The sequence below is a fragment of the Bos mutus genome, chromosome 2, assembly GCF_027580195.1.
Source record: "Bos mutus isolate GX-2022 chromosome 2, NWIPB_WYAK_1.1, whole genome shotgun sequence".
In the NCBI taxonomy this organism is placed as follows: Eukaryota; Metazoa; Chordata; class Mammalia; order Artiodactyla; family Bovidae; genus Bos; species Bos mutus.
This window is the reverse complement of record NC_091618.1, coordinates 494,053-508,212: the sequence shown is the minus strand read 5'-3', so window position 1 is coordinate 508,212 and position 14,160 is coordinate 494,053. Positions and strand designations below refer to the sequence as shown.

The window sequence follows — 14,160 nt, the reverse complement described above, 5'->3', positions numbered from 1 at the left end:
TAGGGCTAGAAGAGCTGCTGAACATTCCAGTTAGCGCTGAGCTTCCTGGCAGCCAAGGCAAAAACAGAAAAACCAAGCACCTCCCTGCTGGCCCAGAGGCTAAGGTGCCGCACTCCCGATGCAGGAGACGTGGGTTTGATCCCCGGTCAGGGAACTAGACCCCACCTGCTATGACTAAGACTTTGCATGCCACAGCGAAACATCCTGCATGGCTCAACCAAGCCAGTGCAGCCAAAATGGATACATATTTAAAGAAAGAAAAGAAAATGAGTGAAGTCTCTGTCTCTCCATACACCTCCTTTCAGAGCAGACTCCATCATCAAACAGTCAAGTCTAGTTTTTGCCCTGCCCCTGCTTAGCTCCGTGATCTCGGGCAGAGACCTCAGGTCTGCGAGCCTCCATGTGCCCATCTGGGAAATGGGGTGATGACGATACACACGCTGCCTCGCAGGGCTGCTGGGAGAGCGGGGCCCCCATGACGCCCTGGCTCGGGGCAGGTCGGGGGGACCCACCTGCCTCTGCAGCGAGTCCGCCCGCTCCTGGAGGGCCTGCGCCTGCGCCTCCCGGTCGCTCAGGCCCAGGCGGCTGCGCTGCAGTTCCCCCTCGAGTGCGCGCCGCTGCAGCTCCAGCTTGACGCTGCGGCTCTCGGATGCGTCCAGCACCTCCTTCAGACGCCGCTTGTCGCTCTCCAGCTTCGCCTCGTTGGCCTTCATCTTGCTGAGCTTCTCCTGGGGGTGGGGCAGGGTGATGGCAGACCACCCATGCCCCCCACACCCTTCAGGGCCCGTGGAGAAAGCGGGGGGCGGCCTGGAAGGGGCTGGCCCAACCACTCACCATGGGATCAGGGGTCAGCCCCTGACTCTCCTGGGGCCTCAGTGCCCCCCTGTTCACGGGGTTACTCGGGGACCCCAGGGCACTTTCCAGCTCCGCCCAAGTCTCACGGGCCATGAGGTCCAGGCTCAGCCTCCCTCCCTGCTCCCTATTGCACATCCAGGGAGCCCACACCTTGGGTGCTCACAGAGCGCTGGGGGGTGGGGTGTAAAAGTGCAGACTCCAGGGCCTCCCTGCTCTGCCCCATGGCGCTCTAGAGGGCAGCCCAGAGCTGCCTGGCGGGCAGGGGCCCAGGGTCCCCCTGGGTTGTAGGGGATGATGGTCCTTCCCACCCCAAGCAGGACGAGCCGGTGAGGGGGCCTGGGGATTGGGGACAGAGCAGGCAGACCAGAGCCCCTTTCTCCTGTCACCATTCCAGAGCTGGGCAGGTCACGGGGCTGCTCTGACTACAGCCCCCCAGGCCTGGCCCCCCGTCCGTGGGCTCGAGCCCCAGCCCTGCCGTGTCTGGGCCCCGCTGCCCCACACTGGCTCCTGCCCAGCTTTGTTCCTGGCCACCTCCAGCGCCCCTGCGGCTGGGCCCACGGCCAGAGCTGGAGCCGCAGACACAACAAGCCAGCTCAAGCTCGGCCCGGAGCCAGAGGCTGGGGGCGGGCTGCGGGGGCAGGCAGGAGGGCCAGGGGAGAGGGGGGATCTGTGCCTGCAAGAAGAGCTCAAGGCTCCAGCAGCCTGACCGTCAGTACCAGGGCCTGTGTGCCTGCCCCAGACACACACACACACAGGGACACACAGGCATCGCCCAGACACACATAAACCCCTAGAACAGCCCTGGTGTGACTACACAGAGACAAAGGAAACAGGCCCTGTGAGCACCGTCCGTGAGTTCCCAGTGTGCGTGCATGGCCTCCGGGAGAGAATTACTTGTCTCCCCCTTTCATAGATGAGAAAACTGAAAACCACAGGGCGAGGCAAGAACTCAAACCCATGTCTGTCAGCTGTAAATGCCCAGAGTCTTTCTTCTATAGCCTAATGACCTCAGCGTGAAACCAGACAACAAAATCTGAACGTGCTTTTGGAGAAAGTCACAAGCCAATCACTTCAATGGGTGCTGAGAGACCCACAGAGACAGAACACAGACATGCACGGGAGCACTCACAGGCATCCACGCACAGGAGCACGCATGGGAGCACTCACTGACACACAGGCAGGGAGCACTCACTAACATCCATGCACTGGAATGCTCAGACACCCACGCACGGGAGCACTCAAGGGAGCACTCACAGGTATCCACACACGGGAGCACACAGACACCCATGCATGGGAGCACACAGACACCCACACATGGACATCCTTGTGTGGGAGCACTCACTGACACACAGGCAGGGAGCACTCACAGACACCCATGCACGGGAGCACTCACAGACACCCACACACGGGAGCACTCACAGGTATCCACACACGGGAGCACACAGACACCCATGCACGGGAGCACACAGACACCCACACATGGACATCCTTGTGTGGGAGCACTCACTGACACACAGGCAGGGAGCACTCACAGACACCCATGCACGGGAGCACTCACAGACACCCACACACGGGAGCACACAGACACCCATGCATGGGAGCACTCACAGACACCCACACACGGGAGCACTCACAGATATACATGCACAGGAGTAGTCATAGACATCCACTCATGGACAGGAGCACTACAGACACCCACACACGGGAGCACTCACAGGCATCCACTCACGGGAGCACTACAGACACCCACACACGGGAGCACTCACAGACACCCCCGCAGGCATATCCAGGCCCCCACCCGCCGCCCTCCCCCTGCCTACCTGGCTGGCCTGGAGCTCGCTCTCGGTGGCCTGCAGGCTTCTCTCCAAGCTGGCCACGCGGTCCAGCACCGCCCGGCGCTCCCGCTCAGCGCGCCGCGCGTTCTCCTCCTGCTGCACCAGCTCGGCCTGCACCCCGCTCAGACGCCCATCCACGCTGCGCCGGGCTGCGGCCCCAACCTGGCCCGTCAGGCTTGGCCGAGACCTGAGCCCTTGGAGCCCTGGGGGTTGGGGGTCTGGACGCGGGGTCTCCCCACAGAAGGGTCCCCTGGAGGAGACCACCTCCCGCCTCCGTGGGAAGAGCCCAGGAGCGAGGTGAGGATGCTAGGGTAGACTCACCTTCCTCACTCTCGACCACGGCCTTCTCCAGCTGCCTGGCCCGCAAGGCCGCGCCGTCCCGTGAGGCCTCTGTCTCAGCCAGCTGCTGTCTCAGGGCGCTCGTCTGAATGCGAAATTCATCCTGCAGCCCGGGGGTCGGGCGGGGAGGAGACCGGGGAGGAGACCCAGCTCTGACTGCGGCTCCCTCCGCAGCCCCTCACCCCTCACTCGCTAACCCTGGGCCCCCTCCGCAGCCCCTTGCCTCTCATCCGCTCTCTCTGGGCCCCCTCCGCAGCCCCTTGCCCCTCATCTGCTAACCCTGGGCCGCAGCTCCTATGCAGCCCCTTGCCCCTCACCCGCTCTCTCTGGGCGCCCCGCAGCTCCTGCACGAACTCTTGCAGGGCCCCCCGCACTGCTTCCGGGTCCAGGTCTGCAGGTGCTGGGGAGATGGCCGGTCCTGGGGAGGGCGGCTGGGACCCGGGGCTGTGTTCCATGGGGTCGGGGCTACTGAGCCCTTCCACGCTTCCTAGAGGAGGAGACACGCTGGGGGACACAGGAGCCACTGGCCTCTGCTGTCTGCGGGGTGTCTGCACCATCCCAGCGCATCATGCCTACTGTGCCCCGCCGCCCCTGTGAGCTCCCCGGGGCACCTGCTGGGTCCACTCAGCCTCTCGCTTCACCTTCGATCAGCACTCACAACCCTCAAAATCACACCCCTGTCCTGGCCACCCCCTGCTGCTTCCCTAGCATCAGTCTCTCTCCTTATAAGCTGGCCAGCTGATACCACCCACAGCTACCATGCTCCACAACATTCCTCCCTACAAAGGCGCTGGGGTCTGTGTATGTGCTATTCCCTTCTCTCCCCAAGACTTCTCTGGCCCATTCCTTTAGGCCTCAATGTAAAGAACACTCCTCAGAGGCCTCCCTGACCCCAGCCTTGGGTGGGGGTGAGCTCCTTCCCACCTCCTGGGGGTCCAGTGTCTGCCCCCCACCCCCAGACCACAAGCACCATGAAGGCTGCATCCCCAGGGCCCAGTCTGTGGGCAGACACTCCCTCACTTCATTACCTCCCTGTACTGATGGCTAAGGGCTTCCCTGGTGGCTCAGATGGTAAAGTATCTGCCTACAGTGCAGGAGACCCAGGTTCAGTCCCTGGGTCAGGAATATCCCCTGGGGATGGGAATGGCAACCCACTCCAGTATTCATGCCTGGAGAAACCCATGGACAGAGGAGCCTGGAGGGCTACTGCCCATGGGGTCGCAGAGTCGGACATGACTGAGCGACTAACACGCGCTCTGAGAGCTCACAATGTGAGCATCTCCAGATGCTGGACCAGCGCTTTCCATACGCCACCTCTTTCCATCCTCACAGTAATTCCCTGAGAGGTAAGGCCCAATCTTCCCCCTTCACAGGCTGCACAGGCTCAGAGCAGATTCAGTCAGTTCAGTCACTCAGTCGTGTCCGACTCTTTATGACCCCATGAACCGCAGCACGCCAGGCCTTCCTGTCTATCATCAACTCCTGGAGCTTGCTCAAACTCATGTCCATCAAGTAGGTGATGCCATCCAACCATCTCATCCTCTGTCATCCCCTTCTCCTCCTGCCTTCAATCTTTCCCAGCATCAGGGTCTTTTCCAAGGAGTCAGTTCTTCGCATCAGGTGGCCAAAGTATTGGAGTTTCAGCTTCAACATCAGTCCTTCCAATGAATATTCAGGACTGATTTCCTTTAGAATGGACTGGTTGGATCTCCTTGCAGTCCAAGGGGCTCTCAAGAGTCTTCTCCAACACCACAGTTCAAAAGCATCAATTCTTCAGCGCTCAGCTTTCTTTGTGGTCCAACTCTCACACCCATACATGACCACTGGAAAAACCATAGCCTTGACTAGACAGACCTTTGTTGGCAAAATAACATCTCTGCTTTTCAATATGCTGTCTAGACTGGTCATAGCTTTTCTTCCAAGGAGTAAGCATCTTTTAATTTCATGGCTGCAGTTACCATCTGCAGTGATTTGGAGCCCAAGAAAAGAAAGTCTGCCACTGTTTCCATTACTTCCCCATCTATTTGCCATGCAGTAATAGGACTGGATGCCATGATCTTAATTTTCTGAATGTTGAGTTTTGATCCAACTTTTTCAGTCTCCTCTTTCAGTTTCATCAAGAGGCTCTTCAGGCCCTCTTCGCTTTCTGCCATAAGGATGCTGTCATCCGCGTATCTGAGGTTATTGATATTTCTCACTTCAATCTTGATTCCAGCTTGTGCTTCATCCAGCCTGGCATTTTGCATGGTGTACTCTGAACATAAGTTAAATAAACAGGGTGACAATATAGAGCCATGACGTACTCCTCTCCCAATATGGAACCAGCCCACTGTTCCATGTCTGGTTCTAACTGTTGTTTCTTGACCTGAATGCAGATTTCTCAGGAGGCAGGTCAGGTGGTCTGGTATTCCCATCTCTCAATGAATTTTCCAATTTGTTGTGATCCACACAAAGTCTTTGGCATAGTCAATAAAGCAGAAGTAGATGATCTTCTGGAACTCTCTTGCTTTTTCTGATCCAACAGATGTTGGCAATTTGATCTCTGGTTCCTCTGCCTTTTCTAAATCCAGCTTGAACATCTAGAAGTTCACAGTTCACGTATTGCTGAAGCCTGGCTTGGAGAATTTTGAGCATTACTTTACTAGCGTGTGAAATGAAAGCAATTGTGTGGAAGTCTGAACATTCTTTGGCATTGCCTTTCTTTGGGATTGGAATGAAAACTGACCTTTTCCAGTCCTGTGGCCATTGCTGAGTTTTCCAAATTTGCTGGCATATTGAGTGCAACACTTTCACAGCATCATCTTTCAGGATTTGAAATAGCTCAACTGGAACTCCATCACCTCCACTAGCTTTGTTCGTAGTGATGCTTCCTAAGGCCCGCTTGACTTTGCATTCCAGGATGTCTGGCTCTAAGTGAATGATCACACCATCATGGTTATCTGAGTCATGAAGATCTCTTTTGCATAGTTCTGCGTATCCTTTCCACCTTTTCTTAAGTGATTTGCCTGGCCTCAAAGCTTGGAAGATCCAGGGCTGAGACTGGAATCCAGGTGCCCCTATTTCCCTGCAGAAAAACAAACTCTGCTTGGGAGATGATGGGCAGTGAAAAGGGGGGGCAGGGCAGTCAGGACGGCAGGACGGCACCTAGAGGTCAACCTGGGAACTGCAGGACGAGGAGTCCGCCTGCCCTTAGCATCCTCTGCCCAGTGACACCCTAACGGCCTCGTAGCTCCGTGAGCACCCAAAGGACCCAGAGCAGGACATGGACTCACTGCCTCATCCTTCACAGTGAAGCCAGCACCTTGTGGGGGCCCGCAAGGTCTGCCTGAGCAGGTCCCGTGGCCGTCACTCCACCCCTCTCCACCTTGCCCACTGCATCCTGGCTGCCCGGTGGCCTCTGCGGGTCGCAGGGTGGGGGACCGCCACTCGGGACCCACCCACTCGCCCGCAGCCTCTTCTCCCTTCTTTCCCTACCGACCACCTCCTCAGTGAGGCTCTCCCTGCCCTCCCACACAAACCCCGAGCCCACAGCGCTGCCTTATCTTTAACAACAAGCATTTTCTTATTTCTTTTGCCACACTGCACAGTTTGCAGGATCTTCATCCCCTGGCCAGAGATCAAACCCCTGCCCCTAGGAGCACAGAGCACTAACCAGTGGGAAGCCAGGGAATTTCCCCAAACACTTTTATTGTGATAAGACAAATATAACGAAACAGGGCTCCCTGACCATCTTTAAGTGGCATTAGTCATATTCACACTGTTTATATGAGCATCACCATCATCTGTTTCTAAATCCTTTCTATCACCCTGTTATGAACTGCATTCCCTCAAAATCCATATGTTGGAGTCCTAACCACCATACCTTAGAATTGGACCTTATTTGTCATGAGTTAAGATGAGGAGTCGTGTCTGACTCTCTGCAACCCCATGGACTGTAGCCCACCAGGCTCCTCTGTCCATGGAATTCTCCAGGCAAGAATACTGGAGTGGGTTGCCACTCCCTTCTCCAGAGAATTTTCCAGACCCAGGGATGGAACCCGCATCTCCCACACAGCAGGCAGATTCTGTACTGCCTGAGCCACCAGGGAAGCCCCATATTGGAGAAGGATGGACCCTAATCCAATATGACTGGTATCCTAATAAAAGGGGACATTTGGGGGACTTCACTGGGAGGCCAGTGGCTAAGACTCCATGCTCCCAATTCAGAGGGCCTGGGTTAGATCCCTGGTCAGGGAACTAGATCCCACATGTTGCGACTGAGACCTGGCCCAGCCACAAAGCGGGGTCTGGACACACCCTCAAGGAGAGCTCCAGGTGAAGACGGGGCACGCTCCGCCGCCAAGAAACTCCCACAGGCTTCGAGCCTGGAGCCAACTCTTCCCTCCCTCTGCAGAGGAAGGGCCTAGGACTTCTGGCCTCCAGACCCACGAGACACAAATTTCTCTTGTTTAAGCCACTCAGTTTGTGCTGCTGTGTTACAGCAGCCCCAGCAGACAAATACAACTGCAAACTCCATAACCAGTGAGCAGTAATCCTCCCTTCCCCACACCTCTGGCAACCTCTAAATTCTGTCTCCATGAATGTCTATTCTAAATGTTTTCTATAAGTGTAATTATACTATATTTGTCCCTTTTTTTTTCTTTTGGCCATGCCAAATGGCTTACAGGATCTTAGGTCACTCACCAGGGATCGAACACACACCTCCCCATGCAGTGGAAGTGCCGAGTCTTAACAACGGGATCCCAGGGAAGTCCTTATATTTGTCCTTTTGTGACCAGCTTACTTCACCTAATATAATCCTATTAAAGTTCATCCATGTCGCAGCACAGATCGAGATGACCCTCTTTCTTAAGGCTGAATAAACTCCATTGTATTCAAATACTACATTACCAATTCACCTGCTCATGCACACTTTGAGATGGTGTACAATGTCTATCCAAGTGCCTCTTTTTAATTCTCTTGGGGATATACCTAGGGGTGGAACTGTTGAGTCATATGGTAATTGGGCTCCAAAATCACCGCAGACAGTGACTGCAGCCACGAAATTAAAAGATGCTTGCTCCTTGGAAGGAAAACTATGACAAACCTAGACACCATTAAAAAGCAGAGACATCACTTTGCCAACAAAGGTCCGCATAGTCAAAGCTATGATTTTTCCAGTATCCATAAACAGATGTGAGAGTTGGACCATAAAGAAGGCTGAGCACTGAAAAATTAATGCTTTTGAATTGTGGTGTTGGAGAAGACTCTTGAGAGTCCCCTGGACTGAAAGATCAAACCAGTCAATGCTAAAGGAAATCAACCCTGAATATTCATTGGAAGGACTGATGCTGAAACTCCAACACTTTGGCCACCTGATTCGAAGAGCTGACTCATTGGAAAAGACTCTCATGCTGGCAAGGATTGAAGGCGGGAGACACCAGAGGATGAGATAGATAGCATCACGAACTCAGTGGACATGAATTTGAGCAAACTCTGGGAGATAATGGAGGACAGAGTCTGGCGTGCTGAAGTCCCCGGGGTCACCAAGAGTCGGACATGACTCAGCAACTGAGCAACAACAACAACAAATAGTAATTCTAAATTTTAGTTGCTTGAGGAACTGCCAAACTATTCTTTCACAGTGGCTGCATTATTTTACATTCCAACCAACAATATCCCTTGACTTTTCCTTACCTACTTTCTAGCCCTGGAGTCAAGGTGAGCCTGGGGTTAGGCTGAGACAAGATGAGGGCTTCCTGAAAGGCCGCCTCTCCCAGCGTCACCCCCTGGGCCTTGGGAGCAGATGGCAGGTGGGAGGATCTCTTCTGAAGTTCCTGGAGGGCGGTTGGGCTGAGTGTGTATCTTTCTAGGGTAGACATAGTGGCCACAGGCCGGAACAGAGGAGTGGGCAGCCGTGATGGGAGAAGGAAGAGGATGAGGAGCTGATGGAGAGAGGGCAGGAGTCAATCACAGAGGACAGACAGACCCAGAGGAGGTAAGGACGTTAAGATGCAGCACTCTCAGCCACTATGAAAAATAGTATGGAAGGTCTTCAAAAAATTAAAAATAGAGTTGCCATATGATCCAGCAATCCCACTCCTGGGCATATACCCAGACAAAAACATAATTCAAAAAGATACATGCAGACTGTGTTCTCAGTGGCACTGTTCATGTTAAGACATGGAAGCAGCCTAAATGTCCATCAACAGAGGAGTGGATAAAGAAGACGCAGCACATATACACAATGAACTACTGCTCAGTCACAAAAGAGAATAAAATAATGCCATTGGGAGCAACATGGATGTACCTAGAGATTATCACGTTAAGTGAAGTAAGTCAGAAAGAGAAAGACAAATACCATTTGATTTCACTTATATATGCAATCTAAAATACAGCACAGGGACTTCCTTGATGGTCCAGTGGCTAAGACTCTGCACTCCCAATGCAGGGAGCCACGGTTCAATGCCTGCTCAGGGAACTTGCCCAGTTACCTTAAAATCCAGCACGCCAAAAACGAAGACGGAAGATCCTGCGTGCCGCAACTAAGCCCAAGTACAGCCAAGTGAATAAATAAATATTTTTTTAAATATATGGCACAAATAAACTCTTATAAAACAGAAACAGGGCCACAAAAATGGATAACAAACCTGTGGATGTCAAGGGGGAGATGGTTAGGAGAGTGATGACCTGGGAGTTTGGCGTTATCAGATATGAGCTAGTTTATACAGAATGGATAAACAAGGAACGATATTCAATATTCTGTAATAAACCGTAACAAAAAAGAGTATTTTAAAATACACATACATACATAAAGTGAAGTAGAAGTCTCTCAGTTGTGTCTGACTCTCTGCGACCCCATGGACTATAGCAGTCCACAGAGTTCTCCAGACCAGAATACTGGAGTGGGTAGCCTTTTCCTTCTCCAGGGATCTTCCCAACCCAGGGATCAATCCCAGGTCTCCCACATTGCAGGCAGATTCTTTACCAGCTGAGCCACCAGGGAAGCCCAAGAATACTGGAGTGGGTAGCCTTTCCCTTCTCCAGCGGACCTTCCCTACCCAGGAATCGAACTGGTATCTCTTGCATTGCAGATGGATTCTTTACCAACTGAGCCATAGGGGAAGCCCACTTACATAGATATAACTGTATTACGTTACTCTACAAATTTGCAGTTTGACATTGTAAATCAACTATGGTTCAATTTAAAAAAAAAAAAAAAGGAGCACCTTCCACTTCCTTTAAAAAGCACGTGTGCCCGTTTGCCTCAGTGAGGGTGAGGGGCTGAGATGGGCTCGGGGGCGTGGCCCGGCTCAAGAGGGCGGGGCTGAGATGAGCTCAGGGGGCGTGGCCCCGGCTAAGGGGCCGGAAAGTGACTTGGGCCCCAGGTGGGCGGGCTCTGCGAAGCCACCAGAACCAGCCACAGGGCGGGGTCATCAGAGGAGGGGTGGCCCGGCACCCTGGGCCCAGGGTGCCTCGTGGCGGGACAGAGCTAGGCCTATGGGCGGACGAGGGGCGGAGGCCCCGCAAGGCCCGCCCGCTGACCCCAGCCTCCGTTCTCACCTCCTGCAGGCGTGCCCCGGGCTGGGGAGCCGGCCACCGGCCCCCCGAGCCCCAGGCCCCGGCGCAGGGCCGATCGCAGGCCGGCGAGCTGGGCCTCTGCCGCGCGCCGCTGCGCCTCCACGCGGGCCCGCTCAGCCTCCAGGCCCTGAGCCCGGCCCTCGGCTGCGCTGAGTCGCAGTCCCAGGTCCGCGGCCTCGGCCCGGGCGGCCTCCAGCTTGAGTCCCAGGCTGCGGGCATGGTCCAGCTGCTGGTTCCGGGCGCCGCGCGCCTCCTCCACGGAGCCCAGCAGGTCTCGCTCCCGGGCCCGGAACTCGCTTTCTTGCTCCTGCAGCTTCCGCTGGGCCCCCTGGAGCTGGAGTGGGGACAAGGCCCAGGAGTAGGGGTCAGCAAAGCCACCCCTCAACCGACATCCAGCCTCCCGGCCCACGGGCCCAAAGTAGGGTACACAGCACCTGTGGTCTCCACCCAAGCAGGAAATGCGCGAACGTCGTGAGTACGGAAGGAAACAGCGTCTCTCTCTGCCTTCTCTGTAGGTGCCTTGCAGTGTACACCATTTATTAGTAATAAACTAACAGCTAAGGCCTGCACAGATAGGACTTACTAGTGCCAGGCACTAAGTACTTCCCCCCCACCCAGAAAATCAAATCTAATTACCACTATGAATCATCTCCATTTTACAGATGAGGAAACTGAGACACAGGGCAGTTATGTACCGTGCCCAAGGCCACAATGCTAGAAAACTGAGAGCTAGGATTCAAAGTCAAGCACCCTGGCCCCAGAGCCTTTTCTCTTAACCACTAGACCACAGTGCCTCTCGTGCACATAATTTATCAATGAATCAGACAACGACAGGAAGCACTAAAAACTCCTTAGGAGCGACGTGCCTGACGACACACACGCCTCTGGTTCTGAGAATGAGCCAACCCCTCACTCACTGCCTTAGTTTCACTGAACACCATCCACCCTGGATGCCGAGACCTGCTCAGGGCCTGGTATACACCCCCCATCCTATAACTGCTCTGAGGCACAGAGAGTTCGAGTGACTCAGTCAAGGTCACACAGTAGGTTCAGTGCCAGAAAAGAGTGGAAAGAGTGTCGGCTTTGGAGTCAGACAGACCTGGGTGGCTGTGTGACCTTGGGTAAGTTCCCTTGACCTCTCTGAGCCTCAATATCTGGTTCTCTCTCTAAAATGGGGCTAATTATACCTACCTCATGAGACTGCTGGGAGAATCAAACAACTTCTGTCTACAAAGCTCTCCCCACCCCTGCTACGCAGTGCTTGTCATTATTATTATCATTATACTTGGGGAAGCAGTGGGGATCAGGGGCCAGTCCTAAGGAGTGACCTCTCAGAATGACTCCAGCACGACTTCCCTGCTGGTCCAGTGTTAGGACTCTGTTTCCACTGCAGGGGTCATGGCCCAATTCCTGGCCGAGGAACTAAGACCCCACATGCCAAGCAGCATGGCCAAAAAGAGACTCCACTATCGGAGTCCCCAGCCCCTTCTAACTGCCTGCGAGGACCCTCCCGTCCAGGCCGCCTGCCCACCATCTGGTTACCTCCTGCCGAATTGCCTCCAGGTTGGCCTCGCCCTGCAGCAACTTCTGTCGCAGGCCCAGGGCCTCCCGTCTGCCCTCCTTCTCTGCCCGCTCGCCCACCGCCAGGCGGCCCTGCAGCTCCAGCAGCTCTCGGCCCAGCCTAGCATTCTCGCTGTCCAGCATCTTCATCTGGGAGAGAGTGGGCACAGGCAGGACTGAGGACCCTTCTCAGCACCATGCTCCCTTTGAGTCCAGGGTGCCCGTGAGTGCCACAAGCTCCAATGGCAGTCCTTCAGCTCTGCCCCATGACCCTCCCAGTCCAAACCTGGCACTGAGGGAACTCAGGACCCGCTGCTCTGGAGACCACGACCACGTGTGCGTGCTTACTGTCCGACTCTTTGCAGCCCCATGGACTGTAGCCCACCAGGTTTCTCTGTCCATGGAATTATCTGGGCAAGAACACTGGAGTGGGCTGCCATTTTCTCCTCCAGGGGATCTTCCTGACTCAGGGATGGAACCCACATCTCTTACATCTCTTGCATTAGCAGGCAGATTCTTTACCACTGAGCCACCTAGGAAGCTCTAGGGATACATACATTGAACACAACCCTAATCCACTGGAAGCCCGTGCCTGATATCTCCAGCCAGGTCAGACACCTGGGCACCAGTGAGCTCAGTGTACCACCTAATCATAGCTACCTACCATGGAGAGTGGTAGGAGTTCTGCAGGGCAGGGACTCCGGGGCATCTTTCACCTCCACAGTGATGCCTAACTTTTGTGGAGTGTCCATCACACGTCTGGGTCATCTTTCACCTCCACAGTGATGCCTAACTTTTGTGGAGTGTCTATCACACGTCTGGGTCATCTTTCACCTCCACAGTGATGCCTAACTTTTGTGGAGTGTCCATCACACGTCTGGGTCATCTTTCACCTCCACAGTGATGCCTAACTTTTGTGGAGTGTCTATCACACGTCTGGGTCATCTTTCACCTCCACAGTGATGCCTAACTTGTATGGAGTGTCTATCACACGTCTGGGTCATCTTTCGCCTCCACAGTGATGCCTAACTTGTGTGGAGTGTCTATCACACGTCTGGGTCATCTTTCACCTCCACAGTGATGCCTGACTTTTGTGGAGTGTCTATCACACGTCTGGGTCATCTTTCACCTCCACAGTGATGCCTAACTTGTGTGGAGTGTCTATCACACGTCTGGGGCATCTTTCGCCTCCACAGTGATGCCTGACTTTTGTGGAGTGTCTATCACACGTCTGGCCCTATTCTAAGTGCTTTGGTCATGTGAACTCATTAATACAGGATAGGTACTGACATCATCCCTCTTTAACAGACAAGAAAATGAAAACTCAGAGAGGTGAAGTGACTTGCCCAGTCACACAGCCCACAAGCAGCACACTGGGATTTGATCTCAGACAAACAGAATCAAAGGGACGTTTCTAGCCCCCTATTTCCCCAGGAGCAGGTGGGGCTGAGGTCTACCTACCCTGCAGCACCATAGCAAAGGGAACTTGAAAACGTGCTGTCTCACCCAAAACCCCAGCAAGAGCCTGGCACACGGGTGTGAGCTCCCTTCAGAGAGTCCTGTGGTTTCCCAGGACTTGAGCCTCACAGGAGGGGGCTTGGGTAGAGGGGTGCACTGGTGGAAGGTGGGGGGGATCTGTTATTCAGGCTGTAGTATCGGGGTGCATTGGTGGAAGGTGGGGGGATCTGTTATTCAGGCTGTAGTATCGGGGGGAGGCAGAGCCTGGGTGCCAAAGGGGGCTGTTTCCTGTCCTGCTGGTCTTCTGGAGTGGGGAAGCCTGAGTCTCAGTGACCAGGGCAGTGCCCAGTATACAGTGGGCACTTGTTAAATGCTTGCTGCTTTTGACGGCCTTGGAGGTCATCTAATTCAGAGCTCTGCAAGCTGCAGGCCAAGATTCCACAGGCCAAATTCCACTAGTCACCTGTTTCTATAAGGGTTTGAGCTAAGGATGGTTTGTGTTTTTAAGTAGTTAGAAATGACTCGTTTTTACATGGTCGAAAGAAAAGCAAAG

General features: G+C 54.4%; 1 protein-coding gene across 4 annotated transcripts in view; it reads right to left on the bottom strand.

The window, feature by feature from the left end:
- CROCC (ciliary rootlet coiled-coil, rootletin) overlaps positions 1-14,160 on the bottom strand; it is a 45,202-nt gene that overhangs the window by 5,119 nt on the left and 25,923 nt on the right. For all 4 annotated transcript variants that reach the window (XM_070381961.1, XM_070381953.1, XM_070381967.1 and 1 more), the window contains 6 exons: positions 12,132-12,299; positions 10,572-10,923; positions 3,347-3,516; positions 3,012-3,132; positions 2,676-2,839; positions 513-728 (listed from right to left, as the gene is read on the bottom strand). In XM_070381961.1, coding sequence (XP_070238062.1) covers positions 513-728; positions 2,676-2,839; positions 3,012-3,132; positions 3,347-3,516; positions 10,572-10,923; positions 12,132-12,299 — 1,191 coding nt within the window. The remainder of the gene's footprint in view (positions 1-512; positions 729-2,675; positions 2,840-3,011; positions 3,133-3,346; positions 3,517-10,571; positions 10,924-12,131; positions 12,300-14,160) is intronic.